This window comes from Prinia subflava, chromosome 3 (assembly GCF_021018805.1).
Source record: "Prinia subflava isolate CZ2003 ecotype Zambia chromosome 3, Cam_Psub_1.2, whole genome shotgun sequence".
Taxonomy (NCBI): domain Eukaryota; kingdom Metazoa; phylum Chordata; class Aves; order Passeriformes; family Cisticolidae; genus Prinia; species Prinia subflava.
Genome location: NC_086249.1, coordinates 44,573,638 through 44,600,424, shown reverse-complemented (window position 1 = coordinate 44,600,424; position 26,787 = coordinate 44,573,638). Strand labels below are relative to the sequence as shown.

Sequence of the window (26,787 nt, the reverse complement as noted above, 5' to 3'; positions counted from 1 at the left end):
ATGTATTTTATTTATGCAAAAGCCCCCTGATTTCAACAGAACCATTCCAGCAAACAGCCACATCCACAGGCATGCACTTGCAGAATCAGGGCAGTGATCAAACACAAAGTAATTCCCCTTATTCTGCTGTTTTCCCAGCATAAAAGCCTTATTGGTCTTTTACAACATTACCTCATACCTTGTCTGTCTTTTTTTCTTGTTTTTCCAATATGGCCATGTTTTCTTTCAGAACTTTCACAATCTCAGCAGGATTTTTGTGCGATTTACTAAACAAAGGCATGGTCTTCCTTCACCTGAATTTCTTCTTTCAGGATAGAAGAGGACTGCCTTAAATCAAACAACAAACAAAACCAGCTTTAAAGGTTTATACAAAAACACAACAAAAACACACAAAGACATTATGAACAAGAAAAGGTTCCACCTCAGGCATTACATTTTGCTTCAGCCACCCAGTGGAGCAGTAAAGGTTCTCACATGTAGTTCTTGCAAGTTCATTGAGGATTCACAGCCACCATGGGAACACGAAAAGCAACTACTCAGCCCCTGCACAGGAGCTGGATGCTTCCTGCAGGAAGCTCTGACCTACAGGTCAGCACTCCAGCAAGTCCATGGCTATGTCCAATGTATTTTGGGCGCTGCACATCTGGCAGGCTCCACTAGATTTCTCCTATGGATTTCTGTCAGACTTCACCAGCTCCATCACAGTGCAGAAAACCAACTGTAGATGCCAGCATACCAAAAGCACCCTTTGTTTAGAGCATTGGAGTCCCAGCTTCTCTGCCATCTCTGCTTCAGTTGCTTTGCTTTGTCAGCCTAGGGGACCTTGAGAGGAAGCAGTTTAAGCTATCCCCTAAGTCTGACAGACTTCAAGAATCTGGGGTCAGATCTCACTTGTGTAGAACATTGCCTGAGTTAAATAAGGAACAGAGGATCAGACCCAAATATAAACATAAATGTATTCATGACATTTAAATGACAGACTGAGCATTTTAATGAAAATTGAATGTTTGTTTAATTTAAAACATTCTTCTTTTGTATGGTTAGAAAGGCAAATACCACATTACTGTATTTATATATGAAAGAAACCAAGCAGCTCAGTTTCTGATCTTACAAAGCCTTAGGCTGTGAATTCTTATGGGTTTTGCTGGGGGTCCAATACAAAGATCTATTGAAGCCAATGACTGACTACAGATGGGAATATGTTCTGGTTAGAAGCTCAGCACTGTTCTGGACTCCATTCCAGTTTGTACAATAAAAAAGAGGTAAAGGGAAAAAAAAGAACAAAAGCAAAAAGTAATCTCAAACTTTCATCTCCTTCCACAAAACAGAAAAACATCACAATTCCTACACACACACATTTGTAAAATTAGTTGTGAAAATATAAATACACACACAAACCATTTCTATCCCATTATTCTCCAACATCTGCAATTTTAAAAAAGCTTTATACAAGAAGCTTCAAACAAGACAACTAAACAAGCACAATACACAGAGTGTAAAGAAGAAAACCCCATGGTCCCAAAGAGCCAACTCCTCTCGTGCTTTGTTGTTACTATGGGCACACAAGAGTCCATCTGGAAATATGACCCATTTGAGCCATACATCCATGTGTTACTAATCCCCAAATAATCTATGGAATTAATACCCAGATTAGGCATTCTATACATTCTATTGCATCTTTAAATAGTAACCATCTAAAACAGCCAAGTACAAAATTCAAACTTTAAAAGCAAAATCTATACAGACTTTGTCCTAATATCTTATTAAAAACATTTCAAAACACTTTTGCAGATTATCTTTACAGGAAGAGTTTCTAGGACACACTAGGAAATATTTTTAAATGTCGTGTTTAAACCAAAGTAGGTGATACAGCTTCTCATTTGTATATAGCTTCTCATTTGTTGCTAGGTCAGTTTTACAGGGATATTTTGACATTCGGTGTCTGAAACCTCATCACTTTCAAGCTCCTCACGATCCTATTCAAACCCATCTTTATTTCTCTGGTTTTGGCTACATGACCTTCACTCCTGAGCTGAGCTCCCAGCAGCAGAGTCCTGCTCCCATGAGGCTCAGAGGTGAGGCTCAGTTTTGGCAGCACCAGTCACCAGAGCAGAGTCCCACCTCAGCCTGACAAGGTGCAAGGTTGAATCCTGGGCTTACTAACAACTCATCCTTTGGGGCACACTCAGCTACACGCAAGCCCTGGGAACGGCTGTGATGCCAGCATTATACAATAAAGTTGTTTAGATGCTGCTAGCAAGTGCCAAGCACTCTGTAATCCCACAGGTGATGCAAAAAGAAGATTAATAATTCACAATACACTTTGAGAAGGACCTGATTCTGCATGTTTTTATTATCCTGAAGGCATGGCATGAGGATGTGATGATGCAAGAGAGAGAGAGAGTCTGAAATCAGGAGCTTAACAGGCAAGTTGCATTTCAGAAAAGAACTGTTTTCATCCAGGGTGGGGTAGGTATGTTCAGATTGCTAAAGTCATCCCTTCATCTTTTCTTCTCAGAAGTCTTCACAAAGAAAAGCAAAGGGGGAGATAAATTGATTTTTTAAATTAAGTACCCCTGACCTGGAGGTTCTGAGATTTTTAAAAAATGAAGTTCACATTTCTAACTGAAATGCTGACAATAAACTATTATTTCCTCTCAAAAGGTAACTTACATTGGTGTCTAGAGTAGTGTGTCTGTATTTTAAAGAATCACTAATTTTGCCACAGAACCAGCACTTTTCCACTGCATAGTTCCAGTATCACCAGCAAGTCACCATAGCACTGCTCAGTGATAAAATACTATTTTTTTTCCACTACATACCCTACCAGCATCTTAATCACAACAGCAAAAACACCAATAATACGGCAGGAAGGGACTCAAGAAACTGTTTAATTCATTGCTCTGTTGAACAGAGCCAAGTCTCTGCATTACTTCATTATATACAAAGTCTTATACACAAAGCAAAGCCTCTGCTATATGCAAGTGGAGGGGGGCAGAGAGAAAAGGGGGAAGAGCCACAGATGTGTATAAAATAGCATTTTTGGATTTATCCCTCCTCAGGATACAGTTTTTAACCCGGCAAAAGATGATCCATCCCTTCAGAAAATACATACTGGCAGCTGCAGAACCTTTTGGTTCCCCATGCAGGAATCTTCTAGGGGCACATGTGCTGTTCACAATTACAGGCAGAAGCACATGGGGGTAAAGTCACTCTGCTGAGGTTTGGGAGTTGTATTCCTTTGTCTTATGGCTGGCTATCCCATAAGGCAAGTGGCAAAACAGGGACTCCTCTCCTCCAGCTTTGCTCTGTGTGACTGGAGTTTCCAGAATCAAAGAAAGCACAATCTCTTATTAAAGAAGCTTTTATCACAGCTGGGAATTTCTATCCTGTCCTCCTCTTTGTACCAGTTCCCTGCTCTCTAAGCTTTTTCTTGGAAGGTCTTCTGTTCAGTAGAGGCACTAATTTGGTTTAGAGGCCCTATTCTTTACATCACTTATTTTCAGCATGCTTTTTGGAACTTGGTTTCCTTCCAGGCATCTAGTCCTCTGTCAAGGTTGCTTGAAATTTCACAGTAAGTTCAAAAGTTACCATGAGAAGAAATTAGGATGAGAAATGGACAGTGTGACCACATAAGCTTCATTTTCTCAAGAAACCAATCTAAAAATAACTGAAAAACAAAGATTAATGACAACTCAAAAGAATGCAACAGAGGCTCACCAAAGTTAGCTCGTACTAAAATCCCTTGTATTTTAAACAGAGAAAACACAGTAGAATCCATGTATCTAGCATGGAATGCACTGATGTGAATATAGTACCAAAAAATAGTTGAAGAAGAAAATGATCATGTCATCTGACTGAGAAGGGAAGAGCAGTCTGTGGATGGGATCATATTTAGAGATGCATAGGAATTAAGAGCCTATTCAAAGATTGTGGTGACTGAAAATAGAAAGATATTACCAACACATAACAGGACTTGAATATTACTGCCTGGGAAACTGAATGGAGTCAAGAACCAAGGTAAGAAAAATGGGATAAAAGTTAAGAGTAGAAAGTATTGGATAATGTTGAATGGTAGACGAGACACAATCTGTAGATGTTCCAAATCCCCAGAAACATCAAGATCAGATTGGACAGGACTCTGAGCAACCTGATCCAGTTGAAGACATCCATGAAAGGTGGAATTGGACTAGATGACCTTTAGAGGTTCTTTCAAGCCATTTTATGAACATCTGCTTCAAGCTCAGGACTTATCATGAGAAATGATGAAAACAAGCAGCTGGTGACATATACAAATACACAGACAAAGTCAGATGCAAATCTGTGATGAATCACAAAAATAATGGTCAGTAGAAACCAAAGGTATTTATGTCTTTGTACAAAGTGTTGATAGAACTTCATATGGAACACTGAACACAACCCTGAACACCCAGAGTCAAGTAAAATCAACAGAGGTTAGAGTGGGTGGAGAGAAGCACACTGGATGGCCAGAAAAATGGGAAGACCAGCATGTCTTGGAGGCTAAAAGTGCCCACCTTCATAAGTTTAGAATAAAAATAGAAGAAAGATGAAAAAGTTATTTCAGTTTAAATAACAATAAAATAACAATAACACTTTATTCATGCAGACACAAACAGCTATAAACTACTGATGAATAAACTTCAGCTGGAAATGTAAAGGTTTCCACCCATTGGAGCTTTGAGGTTTTGAAATGACCTACTCTACCAGGCACACTACAGAGCATCTGTTCATAAATTTTTGACACTCCTGTCTGGCAGCTAGGGACAGGACTGAATGAACCCCTTTCTTTCCCTCTTTCTAGGAAAACTTTTTTCCATCTAATGGTTATCCAACATATGTTTTCATAACATCAAAAATGGATTGTGGACACTCCTGAATTCATAATGGAGAACCAGGTAACTTGTGAAACATTTCGTTTTGATGATGTTATTTCACTGGTGCTCCTGAAAAGTGTTTATGACAAAAAGGAAAGAAACAGCTGTATCTTACCAGACCAGCTCTCCTGGTCACTGAGGTTGTTTCTCCCAGTCATGAGAAAAATGCCTTGGCAGTGCTGTAGGAGGAAATGAAGTTTCCTAAGCCTGCTCCATCAGCATGAACAGGACATTTCAGACCCCAGAGCTGGAGTGTCCAGCACATTTTAGAAACACTACTTTTACAAAAGTATTTTCATGGAATATCATTCCATCTTTGCTTGGGAGAAAAAAAATGGCATTTATTTTATATTAGATAAACCATGGAAACACCAAAAGGAAACATTAAAGAACTGCTTTCTAAATGTCAGCCTGTTTCTGTTCAAGTCAGGAAACAAGGGAAAAAACTCACAAGGACTAAAGCAGTGAATTGAATCCAGAGCTGGATGTGGTTTACAAGAGATGAGTTTTGGAGTATTCAGTAATTTGTCAAAGTTAACATTCCTTCATATTCAGGGCATACAGTCTCTCAGAGGTCTCCAACTCTACACACATTTAACCAAGACAGAAAACACAATTTCAAAAAACCTATCTACCTGCTTTTATTCTGTCTCCTCAGCAAAGAGGGAAGCTGAAACACAGAAAGATTACAAGACTTACCCAAGGCCACGTAAAAAAGATCAGTGGCTGTGTCAGGAATACAACCTAGATCATCTGACAACAAAGCTGACACTTTATCAAGCTTCAGAATATCTCTTCTGCCAGTTTATCGGCTCATAAAGAGAATGAGTACTAAAAAAAATTTAGAACAGCTATAAAGTACAGAAAGAGATCTAGTTCTGATTGTAGGCACTCTCCACAGTTTCTTTGCTTTTAAGTCATATACTTCCTCAAAATATTACAGTGTAACTGAACTTCTAAGCACAATGAAAGAAAAATGCAAACAGCAACACCACTCTGCTCAGCAGCCCATCCCACTATGAAGTGACTCATTAAAGCAGCTCAGTAACAAAGGCTTTTTCCTGCCCACGAAAGCAAGAATGGAAGAGAGCACATGAATCCATCCATGCACTCTTTGCAGATGCTCCTCTGGAAAAAACATTTGGTTTTCAAAAATAAATAAGCAAAAAATTTTGCTCCCCATGGAGTATCAGACTTGCCTCAGCTCCCAACCTTCATCAAGTTGTTGATCAGAATCAAAGCATTTTAGTGGCTCATATTGTGTGAGAGTTTCCGGAATGGAAAAAAAGACCTTCATTTCCCTTTCACTGCAGTGTGCCTATGACCCATCTATTTGGGTTCTGAGTTAGCACACTTTCTTCATCATCTTATCTAATTCAGGCTCCAAATAATGGAAGAGGTCCTCATCACTCCCTCCTGCCGTATTTGGGAAAGATGTTGCAATGACAGAGCAATGTACTAAAACCAGGAGATGGAAGCCCTCATGTGTGATGAGCACACAGAGAAGCCCAGTTTGTCCTTTCACCCTCCCCAGTGCAGTCCCCTCACACAACCCACATTTTGTTTGATACACAGAAGAAATCAAGGCTATGAAACAAGCAATTTCTCTGCAAATTCTCAATGAGTTGCAGATTTTGGAAGGTGCACTGCAAATTAGACCGAAGATAACAGAAGACAGGACAGTGTTATGGTTAGGGTGAATGACTGCCTTCTCTGCTTGGCAACTTAATTTTTCCAAAAACTCAAGAATTTACTTATCATAAGCTTTGATGTTGGCTACTTGTTGCATTACCTGAAATGAAGATGGATATTAGCTGAAACTTCACCTGAACACACAAAACATCACACTAATGCCTACCATCACCACAAATGTCACTTTTTTTAGCAGATGGCAAGGGTCCTGAAGATCAGACATGGAAAAGAAGTAGGCAGCTCTGCCATTAATCTGATCACCTCTACAGAATGAGAATAATAATATTACACAGTTGTTCAATACTGTTATGAAACTGAAGGCACTCATGGTGATGCTCCACTGAAGTGCTGTGCTGTAGCTCTATGGAAGCACTTAAAGAAATTATGAACTCTTTTCAACTGAGCGCTTGAATGTCACTTGAGTAAAAAACAGCATAAAAACCCCACATGTATAATCTTTCAGTAAACACAGGGGATAAAATGAAACACCAAAAAGCAATCTGGTCACTGAGGCAATCTATTCTGATAGATGGTGACACCCTGCTTCACAAGTATTCACATCCCTACAGCCTCTGTGGGAGCCATTCAGCTGTTGCAGGGCCACATGGTGAGCCAGGTCAGGGAAGTGACCCAGGTTAACAAAAAATAGCCTGCTGGGGATAAAAAGGTCACACAGGTTTCCAGTCCAGTTCTTCCCAGATACAGTCTGCAGCTGTACCAGCACAAGAGGGGAAGAAGGAGATGGAAGGAGGGTACAGAGACTGCTGGAGCAGATGCTACAGCTCAGATATTCAGCAACCAAACCCAGACTGAGGCAGTAATGATCATAAAGGGGGTATAAATGTGTGGTAATACAAACAAAATACTAATCATAGAACAGTTTGGGTTGGAAGGAACCATGAAGATCATCTGGTTCCAAGTCCCCTGCCATGGGCAGGGACACCTACTAGACCAGATTGCACAGAGCCCCATTCAGCCTAGCCTTGAACACTCCCAGGGATGGGGCATCCACAACTTCTCTGGGCATCCTGTGCCATTCTCACCACCCTCACCATAAAAAAAATTCTTTTTCATATCTGATCTAAATCTATCATGAGTAGGGTACAGAGAACAGAAGTAAAGTTAAGGGCATTTTAGGTATTTGACTTTGCTACCTTGTGTCCTTCTGTTGGAAGTCCTGTGTTTTCACATCCACTCTTATTATAATTATTGTAATTATTATTATTATTTTATTACAAAACAGCATTTGCACACTGCAATGCCAGATAACATTCAGATTCTCACCCATGCAGATGTGGCACCCTGTGGCACCATACTCACATCAGCATCATTTATCTGTATCACAGGACCACATAAGCTCTCCCAATCACGCTAGTGAACTAGCTAGAAGTGGTGGGTTATTACTTCATGTTCAATAAAACTAGAAATATACAAAACCAGGGGTTTTACAGCCACCAAATTTGCAGGATTGATGAGTCAAGAATATATGAAATCCCAATTTACCACAAAGATCTTTAAAACCTAAAAGATTAAGAATTCAATTCCATGCCTAACTGTAGTCCATAGCAAAACTCCCACAAACTCAGTCATGCAGAAAAAGTTCTCTTAACTGATGTCTCTGAAGGACACACAATTCTAACAGAAGAGCCCTTAATAGCTTTTCATTTACTTAAGTAAAAGGGAAACCAAGTTAAATATCCATTTCTAGTAGGAATAGTAACTGTAGAAGTAATGGAAACTGGTAATATAATTTAAATAACACAGGCAGCAGCCAAGAGGGAATAGGATTTCCTTTAAAACTATTAGTGAGGAACATGGCTACTATTCTTGCATTTGGTCCAATATTAGTAAACTTACCTCTCTACACAGCATTCACTTGATCAAGTTCGTAGGAAGTCTGCTGTGTTACTTTCAATAGCTTCGTAATAGATTAAAATAATTTCCTATAGCAGTAATTTCACTTTACTCATAATATTAGCCCAAGAAAGAGCCTTTGCTTTTAAGAAAAAACCCAACTTCCCTTAAGCTCCATTAAAGTTTTGCCTGATTAAGACTTCATGAATCGCCCATGGCACAGAATCAGCATTTCAAGTGGACAAGAGCGATGGCTGCGAAGGAGAAGCTGGGTCATTTCCATACCCACATTTCCATACGCTGTTCCCTGTGGCAGTTCACACGCACGCTCATCTTCCCTTCATCTCCTTCCCCTGCCTTATACAAGGGGCCACGCTCTCATTCCTCTGCATCTCAAGAGCCGGTCCGCAGCTGCAGGCAGCCCGCGGAGAGGAGCAGGAGAAATGATATATTGCAGATATTTTATTTTTGGAAACCACACTGTAAATAAAGCCATTTCCAGAGATATTCCATGGACACGGAGTGCTTGGTCGCAGAGCCAGCGCCTTATGTAACAGGAGGAGTATTGTTTAGGGTTGCCTGCATTAAAGAGCCACTCCTGGTAACACAGTTTACAAAGCTATAAAAAGCTACCAGCGTAACTATCGAGAAGAAGCGGGCGAGAGGTTTATTCCCACAAGGCTGGTGCTAACGGGAAAAAAGGAAAGTTTCATTAAATCACTCAACTTTCCGTCACTCGGAGGACATCACCTCGGCTGACACTTACCGTGAGTGGCGAGGTGGGGGCTCCTAGGCAGCCCGGCGCAGCCCCATGGCCAGGTGCTGAAGACAGCTCTGCCGCTCCGTGCAGCCGCCGCAGCCGCCCTCAGCGAGCTCCCATTTAATTCCGCTCTGTTCCCCCACCGCCGACCATCGACAAGTGGCAGGGACCGGGGATCCCGCGATTCGGCCTCCCGCTCTTCTCCTGCCGAGCGCCGCCAGCCTCTGGAAAAGCGTGAGCAGAGAGGATCACTTGGACATGCACAGGCGCTCACAAGCAGCTGTAAATTTCCACTCCCCGCTGCCCGCGGCTGCACTCCCGGCTCCGCGCCGCTCCTGCTCCGGCGAGCTCCGAGCCTGGGTGTGCGCTTTGCCCCCACTGCCCTCCCCTCTCCCACTCCCTCACTCGTCTTGCTCACAGGCTCGCACACACACCCCCAAACCTCCACGTCAGAGGAACACGTGGAAAAGCAAAGGATGAAGTGATCACTCCGCCGAGAGATTTCCCCAGGGTTAAGGGAGGACATGCGACAATTTCGCATCACTTCTGTAAGTTTCCACTGCTCTCCAAAGTCTGTCGGTGCAGGGGGAGGCATCGCTGACGGGTCCTCGCACCATCACGTGGCGCAGGCTGCTGGAATTAAATTATTCACCTTGCCGTGCTGCTAGGAATGCAAATAAGGGAGCCCAACAGCGGGTTGTTGTTACAAGATAATAATAAAATCAACATGCTCACAAACCACATCTTTCAGCAAAGTCCTGTCCAGAAAAGCCGAGGTTAAGCTGCTTCCTGCCTGACTATATATCATGACACAAAGATCCAGATAATTTTCCACAATAACACTTGAGGGCATAAAAACCCCCTTGACCTGCAGTATACTCTGAGCAAAATTTAAATCCTGACAAAGAAAAACATTAGCCCAAAGTATTTTTTCAAAGGCTAATGTGATGGGGGAAAAATATCATAAAGTATTCTGAAACAAATACTACCAGCTACTAACAAGCATACAAATATAGCAAAATGTAATAAAAGGAATTTTTAGTGCTTCACTTTTCTCTCTCGGCAACTATTGTTAGGCAAACGCCACACATTCCCAAAGGGAATGGCAAGGGCTGTCCCCTCTGCCCCCAGCTGTTGAGACCAGGGAAAGAAGGATGCCTTACTGTGGGCACTACAAGGTGGGATTTGAAACGTATCCTCATCTGGATCTTGGCCGAGTCCCAGCAGGGATGTGTGCCCAGCACGTCTTTCTGCCAAGCTCTCCAGCTTAGGGGGAAAACTTTACCTCCCATCGCTCCTTCCTCAGGGCATAGCCTAGCCAAAGTCCTACATTATTAAAAATAATTTGGTATGCTACATTTGCTTGGGGAGTTAGCAGCACTACTGTTGCATCAGATCCTGATTTAAGGCTCACCTGCAGTAGTTACTCACAGCTCTACATCAAAGGCAGTGAAAAATGCATGAGAAACCTCATTTCTGAGGAATACAGATGAAACAGACACCTTTTAAAGGGCTACCAGCCTTTGCTTGCAGTGCCAGCTCCGAACTGAAGTGCGCAGGATTATCCCAAATCCTCACTTTGATGAGCCCCTCGCCTGTCCCTCTTGGGCTCAGAGAGGCAGGAGCCATCCCTGCTTCCTTAACCTCCCTGCATTTGCTCCTGCCTTTGCACAGGAGGCTTTACTTATCTGTAAATCATGTCACCATTGCTGCTCACACTTTACCTAAGAGATCATCAAGATACTGCAGCCCTGTGTTTTTGGAGTGCCCTGAACATCACTGGGAACAGGCATTAATTAGTGCTGCTCCTGCTGTACCAGAAAGCACTGCAACAAGTGACACCAAGTGGCAATTTCTGCTCCAAACCCCCCGTGAAATATTCTTCCAGCACTGAATTAAAGGCTTCACATTAGCCACCACTGACCAGGTTTCCTCTCCAGACCACCTCAGAGAGTTCAGCAAAGGACACTGGACACCAAGCTCTGAACCAGATGAGCCACCCTTTGAGACAGCCTCTTCCTCCACAAAGCTTAGGAGGCACATAAACAATCTGCACTGATGTGCCATGGCATGAAGGACCTGGGGAGAAAAACTGGCCCTGGGCACCTTTTTGTGGGTGCCCTGCTCTGTCCCGGCTGGCTGGGGAGAGAGGAGGGAAAGGGTGCTGGTCCTTGTGGTACCTTACACCCTCTCTGGCGTTGGCCCTTTCCTTTTTATCAGACGCCTCGGCCTTTGGGTAAACAGTGGAAGTCAAATGATAAGCACTCTGCCCTTGGGCTACTTCTGAAGGTACTGGCTTTTCCTAAGGCAACACAACAATCAAAGTACATCACTGCTTCCACTGTGTGCTTTTAAGAGAAAAACCTTTTCCCCTACCTGTCCCAAGAAAAATTATATCTTTTCTATTGTAAATCTACCATCACTTCAACAGGAAAAACCCCAACTTTTTGCTGTACCATGGAGCTCAATGGTGGTAGATATTACCCTGAAATTGAACTATCACAAAAAAGCTGGTTTAGTTGCACATAAGGGGCTCCAGTTGGGATAATTTGTGTATCACTGGGCTCCATAAAGTATTCACAGACCATTCTGAGTATCCCACCTCTTTGGAAGTATAAGAAATTTATCTACAAAGTAACTCTGTTTCAGACTAAATATGCCTGTTTTCCTGATTCAGAGCAATAAATTGAATTTGCACTCAATTACAGTTCAACTTTGCTCATCTTCTACCTGAAGAAATATTTTAGGGCTTTAATAGGAGTCCTATACACAGCAAGAGGGCAAGAAACTCACCTGCTTCCATCCCTGCACTGCGGCAGAAGAAACTGTGTAAAACAAGGTAGCTAAAGGGGCAGGGGAAAAAAGATTCTCTGCTATTCCAATACTCTGTTTCATCTTAAGTAGAGTTAATTCTCTCAGGAATGAAAGGAAAACAACAGGAAAAGGCCCTGAAACATTCAATAGGAATAAGTGATAATTACCTGCTGCTCTTATCTGTTTGTTGGAGATTTTTGTTGTCAAGAGGTTATTCAATATTTCCAAAAAAGTTTTCTTCAATTCTTAATTTGTAGCCATCTAAAATCTAGAATGATGTAATTATAAATAGACAAAAAATCCTTACAGTCTCAAAGTACATGGGGAAAAAAATTCTGCACTGCTAAAGCACTCCAGCTTCCACATATTTAAATTTAATTATATTTGTTTCCTTTAAAGAGAGCAGAATCCTCAGACTAAGGCATGGTTAAAGTACTTTTGAGAAATGTTTGCCCTTGTTTTCGTAGCTTAAAATAATTTTTTTTAATAAAGACCAAAGGAAGAAAATCTCGGTTTATTTTTCCTGCCCTTTCCATTTATTGGATGTGGAAAAGAGAAATTAGGAATTTCAACAACGAGTGAAATCGCAATAAATTACAGCAGCAGATGATAAACACACAGCATATATATATTAATTCTGCTTATTTAATCATCCACTTCCAGTCTGTCTACCTCCTCTGAGATTACTTCCAGCATTCCAAAGCCCTAAGCAGCCTCTAATAATAACAACAACAACATCCTTCCTTCCCCCCAAATTGCTCAGTGCCCCAGGCCATCAAAATTCAGTTCTCCACAGCAACAGGTTTAGTTGTGTAATGCTGAATATTAAGAGGAGAAGCTTTAGCATACTAAAAAGATTCCCCCACACTCCAAAACCTGAAAACTGAAGAACACACCCCACAGGATTTCATGCTATTCTTACAAATCCCAAGATATCAACATTTTGGCAGTTTATTGGGGTGGAGGGAAATAAAACCAACTAATTTATATAATCTGCATTGAAAAGCTGTTACACTTTAACTCAAAGCATTTAGCTGTACGGGAGAGCAACATAAAAAGTGCCCAACAACAATTCTAAAACCTCATAAAATGAGATGCTTTGCAGTAACTTCATACTTCTGTGTTATTTTGCGAGTTCACACATACTTAATTTCTTCAGATCCCTGCAAAAGCAATGTGGCTACTTCAGATTAATGCAAGTAAATTCTTCTTCATTGAGTAGATCCCAAATACAGACATACAACACTCACAATTTCTCTCCATGTCATCTTGGAAGGAGACAAGCTTGGAAGTGAGCCTGTACATCAGTCCCCCCAAAATAGCTACCAGCACCAAACGGCAAATTATTATTTGGCTGCACATCCAAATACAAAAGGCAAAAGAAGGGGTACAGTCTATGGAGGCAGGTGGTTTTCCCTACAGCCATGTAAAAAGCAGCAAAGCTTCTGGCCTCTCTCGGGACTAGAAAATTGAAATTTCTTCAGTGAAGTGTGGAAACCAGAGAGCAGCAAGATGCAGTGGCTGACCAGTAGCTGCATTTTAGCTGAAGTGAGTGGAAGGATTTAAATGGATGCTTTATATAAGCTACTCCTAAAAATGCAGACATCTTAAATGATTATTTTCCCCTTTTCTTCCTCTTAGCTCCCTCTAGAGCTTTTAAGTACATACGGTCTTTTCCTTCCTGATTTATTTAACGCAAATACAGTTGCTAAGATGATGTTTGGTTTAGTTGGGGTTTGGGGGGTTTTTAAAATCTGCAATAGCTCTTATAAACTGCTCATGAGTTTTTACTGAATATGTTATTCATGTGTACAATCACTCCTGAAACCAAGCACTGACATTGGCCTTTCTACCAGAAACTTTTGTGCATTAATACTTTATGTACAGGTCAGTGAATTTAAAAGTTTCCTAATTTTAAAGGCATCTAGCTCCATCATTAGAGAAAGTCAATTAAAATTAATCCCTTTCCTTGAGCATTCCCACTCCCAAGTGAATTGTGACTAAACAGCAGGTTACTACAGCCCAACAGCTGAAAAACATAACATATTAAAATTTTATGTCTGCCCTAAAGTCACTTATAAAATGTTAATTGTGCCCCTTATCTACTATGTTCCAACACAAAACACAAATAAGAACCAAACCTGCACTCCCACTTTTATGAGTGGAGGAACAGTAAACTCATAACAACATCACGCTTTTTACCTGCAGATTCACACAATCAGAAACTAATCCCCCAGAATCAGTGACTGCCTGAAGAGCCAAGCAGGTATTTTTAAAATAATTAAAGCCTCCACGTCTCCAAACTGCTTCTGTCCCAGTTCCGTACAGTCAATCACCTTAGTGGTCATGTTTGTTTCTTTAAGGTCCATTCACAGAATTAAAAATGGGAAGAGCAAAGATCATTTCAAGAGGTGCAACAAAAAGAGCTTTGCTGAAGACCTAAAACTGCTCATCACATGTGTGCCAATCTTGCAGTTTCTATTGCATTACACTAAATAACTGCTTTTCTTCATGGAATTGAAAAATTCTTTTAAGTGTATAAAAGCATTTATCTGTGATTTCCCATTTCTGAAACAGTCAAACAGTATTAATAGTGTTTAGTCTTCTTTAAAGTACTGAATTCAGTTTCTTGTCTCCACATGACTTCACCAAGCACTTTTCTTAATGTTAGGCAGCACAGGTACTGCAGGCTAAGACATCCCTTCCACCAGGCTCACTAATCAAAAACCCTAAAGATGTTTCCTACAACTTCCTTGCTGGTCAAAGACAACGAAGCACCCATAAGCAGAATTTTAAACTTCCTAAGAATGCTTGAAGGTGAAAGCTGTATTACTGCATATTCAGCTCAGCAATGGTGATATGCACAAAATGTTGGGCAGATCAACATTTGGGCCCTTTGATGCCTATAATTTCTTGATACACAACATGTGGCTATTTCTGACAAGCTGGACAGCAGCTTGCGATTTAAAACTTTTCCTCTACTGACCATCACTACAGAAGCTTCATCAGATGCTTCCAAGATGACTTGCAGACAAAAAAATTAAGTTAAATTTAAAACACAAGTTAAATGCTCCAGTGAGACACTCACTGTAACATCCACTTTATTATGAGGAAACTGAGGTGGCACCAAGCAAACACCCAAAGGTGTGCATTCTAAAATGTAGTGTCAAAGAAAATCAGGAGATAGGAATCATCATTCTGGACCAGACAAAGATCCATTAAATCCCGTCTCTAAGAGGGGCTGACACCAAGAGCAAAGTAGAAAAAGAAACATACCAGAGGAAGGACTACTCTACTCTTCTTCTGCTTCTGGAAGTTAGCACCTTTGGGGTTTCCTCAAGCAAAGGAGCACTATTCCCTTCCTAAGGGGACTCTTAAATCACTTCTGCAATACTCAGATACAACAGATTGCTCAAGATTGCTTCTGACTGTCAAGACTGGGCAGCCAAGTCTGCTCAAAGACTATTTCCTGTAGATGAGGGACCAAACAAGACACGATCCAGTATCAATTTATTGCATTCCCATTAGTTCCTTTTACAGGGCAGCAAAGCCAGGATTTACCTGCAGAACCATTGTATTTTCCAGGTGGTCACCCCTAAACAAGGGGAAAAGTGCTACCAGAAAGTCTCATATAGAGGCATGGCTAGAATGGACTACAGAGGTCTTTAGGAAGGCACTGCAGGCTCCTAAACTGACTTGCCTAAAATCACCCATGAAGACGATGAGTTCAGACCTAAGGAGAGTCAGTTCCTATTTATGTCACAATATGTGATCTTGGAAAAGCACTTAGTCTCTCCACTGGAAAATTTATGCATTCAAAACCATAATGTGCTTTGACACTACAGTGATGGAACCCAAACAAACACAGCAGGCAGTACCAAGCTTACTTGTGTCCTGGCAGATTGAGATAACAGTCCTGCAGTTCATGCGATGCAGGTTTCTAGAGAACCGTGCCCACAGACACAACAAACTTCTGAGTCTCTTCTCATGTAGGTTAAGAATCCTACTAAAGCAGAACAATTGAAACAAAACCAGAATATTAGGCTAAAAGTCTAAACTGCTGCTTCCAGGTGAAGAATTACAGTTTTTTCTCAGTGTCAAATAACAAAACCAAAGCATTACTATAATTCTTGGGAAACAGCTGTTATACTTAAGCATTGCCCTAAACTGACTTGCCTAAAATCACACAAGAAACTCTCTAGTGGCCAACACTGCTCCCCTGGAGAAGGAGAACCCACAGCTTCTCACATTTTGCTCTTTACCAGTTTTGTCCCGCAATGACATTAGTTTAACATATTGGAAAAGGATAGGGAACCTTGAGAACTCATCAAGCTCAAGTTGCACAAGGAGATATTGTCTTCACAAGTACCCCAAAGTCATTCCTCCTGACAAACAATTAACTATATTCATCATTTGTCAAACTGCAAACATATTTGACTTCTGTCCTGAAGAAGGACCAACATGAGCAGTGTGTTTGTCTTTAGAACAACTTCTGTTTTGGAGGGAGAGCAGCTCTGGCACCTGGGTGTGCTTTGATCAGTTCCATTTCTGTGTAGCCCCAACAGTGGAGATCCCTGACAGGCTCTGGATACCTGGAAGAAAACCACTCACCACATGACATAAATGGCAAGCTCTAGAAAGTATACATTGTAACAGGTCAAATATACTCATGGAAATCTTCTTGGCAAACATCATTCCTCCAGACATCTCCTAATGAAACCTGACAGCTTCAATATCACACAGCACACAGATCTATACTCAAAAATGTTGTCACACCCTCTGAAATTAGTTTAAGAAATCAGTTTTCTCATGCTAATGGTTGCTCACATACCTGTTCCCTTTCCATGGAAGCAACTGATAATTTTCTTCTCTGTGTGTGTTTTTGCAGTGTGCACTCACGAAATAACTTTATCTGTCATCAAAATCTATACCTCTGAAGGGAAAAGACTGTTACTGTCCACTTATAAAAGTCATGTTTAACACTGGAAATAAGAAAGGTGTACACATCTCAAATGAGAAAAGTCTCAAGCTGTGTTAGCCCAGACATGAGAAGTTATCTACTATCTTTGCAAAAAAATTATATTTTTAGTTCAGTGCTATCTGAGTCTGATCACTTCCAGAACATATTTTTTAATATATATGCATGTAGCACCTTGAATTTATGAGAGTAGGTCCAATAGCAGAATTCAGAGAGAAAAATCTCAAAACTATTTCTTTCAGAACTGCAGTGCTCATAAGGACACAAAATTATGTCTGGCATTGTTGCAAATTTTGGAGTTTCCACCCAAGTGCCACTGAAAAGAAATAGCTTGTTTTCTGAGGGCAGGCAGAATCCCGTGAGAAGGTCACCCAGCAAGAGTTGTATCAGTTCAACTTTCCATGACCACAGCAAGACAGTCTCTCCTAGCTGTCATCATGGGATGAAATTACTTTCACAAGCATAAAGAACTTCCATTGAAACATTTCAGCACACAAAGGCCTGTATCCAGAGAGCTGCATAGCAGCCAGGTAACCAAAGATGTGAGCATAAGCTATTTAATACCTTGTCCTTAACCCAACAACCACATTACCTATTCTTACGTTTTTCCATTAAAAAAAACCCTAAAAACAGATGACACAGAAGTTCAAAAGTAACAAGTAGTATGACTGTGACAGTTTACACAGGCTGGCTTTTCTCTCAAAACTAAGGACAGGTTCTATATGACTCCTACACTTACAAAGTAAGACCTTTTCTGGATTTAAAATAAGTTTGAAATTGATTTTTTTGTTCTTCTTAAAACAATAAATGAATGTTGTTACTACCAGCAAAAGAGTTCTAAAATTCAAAGATTTACTCTGGTTCCTGGAAGCTTAACAGCTTCTTGAACAAGAGCAGATTTTTACAAGATTTTGTTCCTTGACACAAATTTCAAGTGCTGGAGTATCTGTGAAGTCCATTAATGCATAGTGCATAGTTAATTAGTTACCACTTTCAGTGTTTTGGTTTTTTTTAATTTTCTGCAAATTCATAATCTGTTTTACTTTCTGCTCCCTGCCACTGTGATTCCTATGTTTGCAAACCTGCTCTTTGAAGGCTCTCCATTTTATTCACGCATAGGTATGTGATCAAATCACTTCAACAAACTCAGAATTCACTTCTTCACCACCTACATTAAGTGTATGGATAGTTTTCTGACACCTACAACCAGTACTGACTTCAATTTAAAAATATCTTGAAGATAACCCATCCAACCTGGTTGTATTACAGAAGTGAGACCATTAATACTGCAAAGAAATCTCCCACTCTGCATCCAGTGCATTCAACTCCTGTCAGCTCTTGCCTACCTCTTATCTGCAGGGAGTGTCTTGTCCACTGCCTGTTGCCCATGAGTCTTGACACCTTGAAGTATTTTCAGATACTGTTCCTCATCTTTTAAGGCATATCCAGCCTCTTCCCATGGTTATTAACTTCACAAAGCTTTGAGTCCATCTTTCAAAAGAGTCAGCCAACACGCTCTTTGATTCAATCAAATACATGAGGCTGTGCCATCATTTGTCATCTTTCTACTCTGCGTGGCCTAGATAAAACTGTCAGAAAGGATTGTGCATTTTCTTTCAACTGTGTGTTCATTTGGGGATTATTTATTTTTGCAAAAAAATCTAATGACTGAACAATCAAAAAATCATATATCAATTAAAATATCCTTATTGACAGTAATATTTTCATGACTGAGTTTCTTACATCAAACCCATAATCAAACAGAAATACGAGACATTTTATAATATGTTTTCTATTAATTATGTTGAACATTTTGCTTCATGACAATTTTAAAATTTTGGAGTTTTACATTAGATATCAAAAAAAAAAAATTCTCAGTCTCCATGAATTTTCAAAAGTGTTCTTTCGGTCTTTAATTACTGCTGGAATATGATGGATTTGTTCACAGTTATGTAATTATTTGTAATACTCATCTTGGTTCTCACTGCAGAAATACAGAACAGTTCTGTATTTTCAGCATCATTGTTGACAGCTTTAGCACACCCATCAGACAAATGTCATTGTTCTTTTTGCTCCTGGTATTTTTAAACTGCTTATTAGCCTTAAATCCAAAACAAAATCCAGTGAGTTTTCTGTAATCATCTTTATAAAACTTACTTGCACTTATTCCTATATATACCGGCTGCTGCCCTGGAACCATTTCTAAATGTGAACCATTTCTAAATATGTGACTGACTCTCCCTTTGCTGAGACCCTCTCTTGGTATTTGTATCTATTCCAGCCATGTGCTCCCACATCCTCAGCCGCTGCCCAGATTTGGGAGACACTCCTGTAGGCAGGGCTAGAAGTGTATCAGTGATGTAGCAGCACATCACATGGCACTGAGGAGATTTGCTGAGTCCCTCAAGTTTCTGCAGCCCTCTTCTCGCAGGGCCTGATGACCTGTGCTGACACCTTAAGAACCCTGGTGAGGAGATACTTAGATTACAGCCTGGAGGGAGTTCAGCAAGGCAGGAAAAACAATGGATAACATCTCTGTGCATTTTTAACTAGCACTTAACTGCTGCCCAAGAAACCAGAATAGTGTAAGGATATCTCAGCAAATCTGCTGCCATCTTCCCTTCCCTGACAAAAGGGTGGCACATGGAAGAATTGTAGGGGAGTGTACATCCTCACATTAATGCTGCTTTCTTGAAGGGGAAAACTTTTCCAAACAACTCATAACCTAGAGACCACCAAGCCAGTTTGACCTCAGAGTACATTCAAACCTGTCATCATTTAAACTGCCTTCAACCTAAAGCACTTTATCTTTTACTTCCATATTTTTCCCAAGGCTGTGTGTGATCCTTGCAAACAGAGCAGAGATGTTGCAAACAGCCACAGACCTAAACATGGATTAGGTAATGTAAAAGACGAGACCTATTAATGGTCTGCAGATAAGAAGTAAGATCAATGGCCATGACAATTTCTAAGTAATAAGCTTTTATTTAGAAGATTCAGCCTTACTTGTCTCACTTACTTAGACTAATTTGGAAAAAAAAAAATTACCCCTCCCCTCACCCCCCCCCCCCGACTTTTCCCAGGGATTATATGACATACACAGTATTTGCCCTAACAGAGGACCACAACAAGCATGCAGTCCTGTACCCACTCTATAAGGTTCAATTTGGTGCTTACTTCTAACAACAAATAAATCATATATTGCAGACAGGTTCTCTTGTAGCCAAAAGTAGCAGGTACTGAATGACCACCATGAACTGGTAGTCCAAAATAATTATTTGAAGAAGTGAAAGAGAGCTGTCTGACTGCCAGTGAGCTGCAGAAAGTGAGAGCACACAATTAAAAGGTAGACTTGAAGAGGGAAAGCTGATACAGCTGTGCCTCCCAGCTGATATATGAAAAGAGGCAAAACAAAGAGCTGAATGCTCAGGACACTACAGCTCCTGGAAGTGAACCATTCCCACATAATATTAATCTCTCTGCATTCAGCAGTCTCCAGTGCCTTGACTTAAAAAGCTGCAACAAGTTCCTTCACCACTTAAGAACAAACAATCTGTATTTTTGCTGCAATAAATTTGTATGTATAAATTTGTACAAGTGCCTCTGTGCTACATTGACAGAGGATCTTTAAGAAAGACCACCCAAAAATCCGATGGCTGTCACACAACTGTCCCCACATTTCCAAATCCAGCTATGCAGCGGTACTTTCTTCTATCTTAATTATTGCAGCAGGAAAAACAAGGCACAAACATTACTGTGATATCAGAAGGGGTGTTTTTAACTCATGCTGTAAAATAATTTTAAAATGTTGTTTCACGATTTATCAAGTTGCTCTAAGGACACGTTGGTGTCAAAATGAGAATTCTAGCCCTTACTGCAATCACCTCCCTTGCATCAGTTCTAGGAATGACATGACTGCAGAGAGAGCTGCATGAGCCTGCTGAGCACCATGAAAATTTAACAGCCAGAAAAAAACAAACCCCTCTTACCTCTCCTAAAAGTGCAGCTTTTGGAGAAGTGAGAAGCATGAGGGACTTACTAAATGTACATTGTGTGAAATTTTTGGAACTACCTCTATCAATATGGACAATATTAAAAGAACAACAACAAAAAATTCCATCCAATCATGAACATTTTCTTGGGGGGTATGCAATTTAAAAATATTTCTACAATATGTAGCAGCAAAAACAGTTTTTTAAAAAATCCTGTCCCTTTTTGCTGATTTCTACACCCAGGTTGCAACCACATGCTGATCTGTTAATGCAAGGGTTGTAACACTTTGTTATAAATTTGTTAACAAAACCATTTCATTCTTAAAAATGATCCTTCACTTGAAGTGAAGGCAAATTATGCTACCAAACGACTTCTCACATAACTGGTTCATAACAAACTTGACAGAGACCAATTCCACACATTTCATCATGATAAACAGTAGTGTTTGGTTGACTTTTTTTTTAAATGCACATTAAATTTATGTGTCTAGAAGCATTTCATCTTATTAAAGCCTTTTTTTTTTTTTTTAATGCCAGCCTGAATGTAATCTAAATTGTGTTTACTTTGTAACAAATAGCATATGTATCCACTTCTGTGAGAGGCATGCCAAATTCATACATTGGAGTCACTTGAGTAACATTTCTTAAGAAAAATGACTTTTTTTTCTTAATTGGGGCTGATCAGAATTCTTCTGATTTGGGCTCACAGTTCACTCAGTGAAAGAATGTCAGACATTTTCAACACAGCTTCTTTGGTTCATTGTATTTGGTTCACTGTATTTTCAGCACAGCTTCTTTGGTCATTCAAGAATTTTATGGGATAAAAGGTAATAGGAAAGTTAAAGGCAAGCACTCATGAGAGAAACCCATTTGTCTCCACTGTCTGTAAAAAGGCAGGAGGGGATTTTGATGCAGCACAGCTGAGAACACAGAGAGGTCCAGGCTGTGCTGTGTGATAAAATCATCTAAAATAACCTAGATATGGTAAGGATTCTTGCCCATACCACCACTTTGCTCATACTATAGAAGTAGTTGGCTCAAACACATTAAACTAACATAAATTACACCAACAATAAAATTAGAAAGCAATCCACTGATTTCCAGATGCTCTTTTGCACTCAGGCCACCTCCAATTCCCTGAGAAAAGCACAAATACTAAGTGGATGTACAGCAAATTAGATGGGAAAGGTTATTCAGATAAATATAGCTGAGTCAAATAAGTTTTTGTGGGTTTGGTTGTTTGTTTTTATTTAGGGTTTTTTGGTTGTTTGGTTGTTTTGGGGGGGGGTTGTTGGTTTGTTTTTTGTTTTGTTTTTGTTTGTTTGGGTGTTTTGCTTTGCTATTTTTTTGTTTGGGTTTTTTTTGTTGTTGTTGTTTTTGTTTTTGTTTTTGGTTGGTTGGTTGTGGGGGTTTTTTGTTATTATTTTTAGGGGTTTTGTTTGTTTGGGTTTTTTTTTGTTGTTTGTTTTTTAACCTCAACCAGTCCCCTGAGTAATGGCACACAGGAACAGGGCAGTCCAAGAAGCACAGGGACATCTGGACTGTTTCTTTCTTTGACAGTGCCAATTCAAAATGTTGAGGGGACTGTGGCTCTCCTGACCCTTCAAAACGCTTATAAACAAACCCAAATGAAATAGATATTAATAGGACAATACACTCTCCCATTCTTGCTCCTCCTGTTCTTCACACCTCACTGCTGGCTCCCCACATCTACTAAGTTAAGCCAAACCAAGTGCTGATGCAACACATTGAACTGGATCAAGGAAAAAAAATCAACTAAAAAATTAGAATTTTCTTCAACTAAATTAATTTCCCCACAGGAAGCTGTGATTAAGGACTGTTTAGTCCAGAATATTCTTATGAAGAGCTCTATTGAGCCTCCACACCACAACACGTATCTACCCTGCTTTCTAAGGTTTTAGTCAAATTCCCTTTAGTACATTAGAAACCTTACAGGTTTCAGTTTTATTTGGAAGTTGCTATTTCACCACACACAATAATGACTTCAGGTTGTTATCCTATGCCTTTTTTTGATGGTTTTTATTAGTTCAAGTCCAATTCTACACCAGGCACTGCCTCTCTGGCCTTTGCAGAGCAGCTATCACAAGACCAGCACCAGTCCATCAACCTTCTATGAGATGCCACCACTAGGACAGCTGCTTCCACACTTGTATTTAAAAGGCAAATTAGAATGAAGTTTTAGGGGTCCCCATAGATCATCTCTTCAGAGTGGGAACACCACAAATTCATTAATTCTTGCAGATTGCTTAACGTTTGCTATGTTTTCATTTAATGAAAATAGTTTGTGTGCACATTTTACCCTGCAGGCAAACCTGCAAAGAGCCATCAAAAGGGTCAGAATAATTTACAACCACAAGCCTTACTTCAGAAAGTACCAGTGAAAATTTATTTCAGATAAATATATTGCTGAGTTCACATGACAAATGAAGATAAAAAGGGTTTTAGGCATGCATTTATTTTGAATTCCTTTCATCATATACATCTACTGCCTGGTTTCCAGAGATCTCTCAGGCCCTTTCAAGTGCATTTTGTAATCATAGGCTTTCAGATCTTGTTAATTGATTCCCGTCACCCAAAATTAGAGGGCAGAGTTTTAGGTCTTGATCAGTGTGGTGGGGCTGTGGCACAGCAAAGGCAACACAGGCTGCTCAGCTTGGTCTGACATTATCTAACATCCAAACTTGCTTTCTGTGCTCACGGACCTGCCTGGAATCTCTGCTGGCAATGAATACCAAGACTGTAAGACAGAAATATGGCTGAAAATGCCTCTACTACGTAAACAGTCAGTAAAGATGAAATCCATTGCATTACCAGTTTCCAAATGCAGACTTTGAAGAAAATGCCAGCCAGTGGATGATTAAAAGTTTCAGCATGTTGGGCCAGATTCCAAAACCCTCAAGCCAGTTAGTAATTAACAGACATCTAGGTCCTCCACATGAAAGAAGTCTATTGTTAAAACAGTGACACAAATTTTTCCTTTCCTTTCCCTAGCCAGTCTCTGCCTGTGTTTTAAGATTCCGTTAGGACTACAACAGCCTATGATTTTAGAACTTCCACTTCTCAAACAGACAATTTGTTAGACTTTTAGTTGCCAAGAATGCAAACATGCTTACACCAGAAGTAGAACAAAATTCATTTACAGGCTTCTCAGAGACCCATAATCTCCCCTTTATTTCATTTAATATTTGGAAAAAATAATATCCAGATAACCTTCTACCATATCTACAATAGCAAAAGAATTACAAAACATAGTAACAAAACATACTGAGGGCCTGTAAATAGTCTGAGTCCAATTAGTGAGAAGCATACCTACAGGGAATATTAGCCTGTGTCTTCATAGATAATGATGTGTTACAGCAAAATTTCTAAGATAAACCAAAGGCTGCCTCACTAAAACCATTTTGTCAGCAATCAATTTGTAAAGTAGGAATGGCCTGTCATCTGCACAGAATTGCCTGCTCTCTGTTGTGTTACCTTACTGAAGATGGATGTGTGAATAACGAGAGACTACATATAAACCACACAAACTAATCAGTGTAATAAACAAGAAGATCATGTTAAAGTTACATTTTGAAAGAATGAAGTGCAGACACTCACTGCAAGGGAGTAAGGGAGCAAGTTAAATCACCAAGGACAATCAGGAGGATGTGACAAAGCAGGAGCTGGCAGAAGTATTCAATGGACATGACGACTCTTAAAGAATAGTCAAGAGAACAAAGAGCCAATCCCATAAAAAAAGCACAAAAAGCTCTATCAGAATTAAAAAACATTTTCTGAATGTCCATTGCCCACAGCTTTTCAAAGTCTATGGCTTTGACTGGTTTGCTGTTTGCTGGAGTATCTCTACCTCACCCAAGTCTATCCTGTCATATCAGGAACAACCCAAATCCCTACTGCATTCAAGATGAAAAGAACACCCCTGGAGAAGAGAACTAGATTAATTCCTTTGGGACCAGATGAATTTTTTTGGGACCTCCTCCCACTCCAAGGAGCTACTTGCACTCTGTCTACGCAATTGTTCATTTTAACTCTCTACATATGACCAGAATGATGCAATGAAAGCTTAATTCAGCAACTCAGTCAACAGTACCATTCACCAGGACAGGCAGTCCTGTCACTGTCACCCCGACAAACGTGCAGGCACGTGGGAGCGCCACTCTCACCTCTGGGTCCAGGTGGTCAGTCCAGGTCCAGAGTGCAGAGCCCCAGGAAGCTCACACTGCTGCTGGAGGAGAGCTGCAGGCAGGCTGCTGGGAAGTCACATCAGCACCGCTTGTGAGCTTCTGCCACCTAACAAGTTTGGGAAGAACTGAGCTTATTGGTTCACTGGCAGGATGTGCTGCTATGTTGCAGAAAGCCTATCCTACAGTTTCAGGCTAAAAGCAAAATAAAGGTAACTCAGGCATGTTTCAAAAGTGTCTCATTAATTTTGTCCCAAGTCATTAATTTTAAGAAAGATGTATTTTCCATTCTTCATGCTTCAAATAGCAAGCAAAATCTATTAGTACTTTCTAATATATTCATAAATTCAGAATTTGTCCAAGGAAGGCAGTCATGTTCTTCCAGATTCTTCCAGCACTCAGCTTCATCCTCTCTGTATTTGGTTTACTCTGTATATACAATTGTAAAGCTGCAAGTGTTTCCTAACATTTGGTATTCTCAAGCACATGTATTAATAATTCAGTAAAGCAAAACTAATCTGCAAGCATCACCTCATAACGCAGAATATTCCAAGAGCAGGAAAAGCTTAATTTTAAAATGAACAATTACAAGGGAGAAGTCTCTTCTTCTAAAAAATAATAAACTATTATTTTTATTGAGAGATCTGTCAGCACATCAGGAGTGCTGTGCCACTCTCTTGCCAGCAATGTTGCTGTGAGTTGTCTCATTCCTGTCTGGGGAGCTGGGCAGTTCTCACGGGCTAAACTTCAGCCACAGATGTAGGCACGTCTGTGTAAACATTTAAAAGGTTTTACAGAAGTACAAAGCAGATGGTGGACATAAAAATCTTCTGGAGGATCTTGGGTCAGATGAGAGCTCCAAGTCAAGTAAACACAGCATTCCCGTCCCCAGAATAACCACATTTCTACCCCCACCACAAGATTAGCAGTATCTACAAGATTGGAAATATTTTTGCAATTATTTAAGCAAATCGTGTTTATCTCTACAGTTTTAAAGTGGAGGCAAAAAAAAGAAGCAACAAAAAAGCAAAGAAGCACCCTCCCTGCTTTTTAGGAGTGGGGTTGTATTTTTGGCCCTCTGAGAAACGTCTTTACATAGCCACAACACCAACACTCGCAAAGGCAACGCGGCTGAAAATTTTAAAGGGAGCTATAAAACTTTATTTTCACACTTCGAATAGGAAAGGGCAGCGATAATTTAGCGCTTCATATGGCAGCAGCTCAGCCGGCAAGGAAGAAGAGCAGAGGCCAGCAATGAAGTTACGCAATTGGTTCACGTACCAAACGCTTTAATTTATGACACGTTAATGAAGACACCGCAACCCGACCCTGGCCCGCCCACAGCCGCGGGCTCAGCCCTTCCATTCCCTCGCTCTCCTCCCGGCCCCAAGATGGCGCCGGCGCCCCCACAGCCCCGGGGACAGCCCGCCCCCCTCAGCCCGCCCCCTCCAAGATGGCGGACGCACCTCCAGTCCCTGGGCTGTGCCCTCGCCCCGCCTGCGCCACCTCCCCGCCGCCCCACGGCCCCGCCCCCGCCCCGCCCTTCCTGTTTCTCCATTGGTCGCTGCCCCGCCCCTCCTGTCGTCGCAGCCAATTGAGA

At 40.6% G+C, this 26,787-nt stretch overlaps 1 protein-coding gene across 8 annotated transcripts in view; it reads right to left on the bottom strand.

The window, feature by feature from the left end:
• CAB39L (calcium binding protein 39 like) overlaps nt 1–26,578 on the bottom strand; it is a 61,726-nt gene extending 35,148 nt beyond the window's left edge. Inside the window, exons 1-4 of one of the 8 annotated variants that reach the window (XM_063392082.1) lie at nt 26,469–26,578; nt 25,170–25,296; nt 9,208–9,425; nt 179–327 (exon numbers count right to left, since the gene is read on the bottom strand). In XM_063392082.1, coding sequence (XP_063248152.1) covers nt 179–280 — 102 coding nt within the window. In that variant the 5' untranslated portion in view covers nt 281–327; nt 9,208–9,425; nt 25,170–25,296; nt 26,469–26,578. The other 7 variants (XM_063392083.1, XM_063392081.1, XM_063392084.1 and 4 more) reach the window with 7 other exon arrangements.
• Between the last annotated feature and the right edge of the window lie 209 nt (nt 26,579–26,787).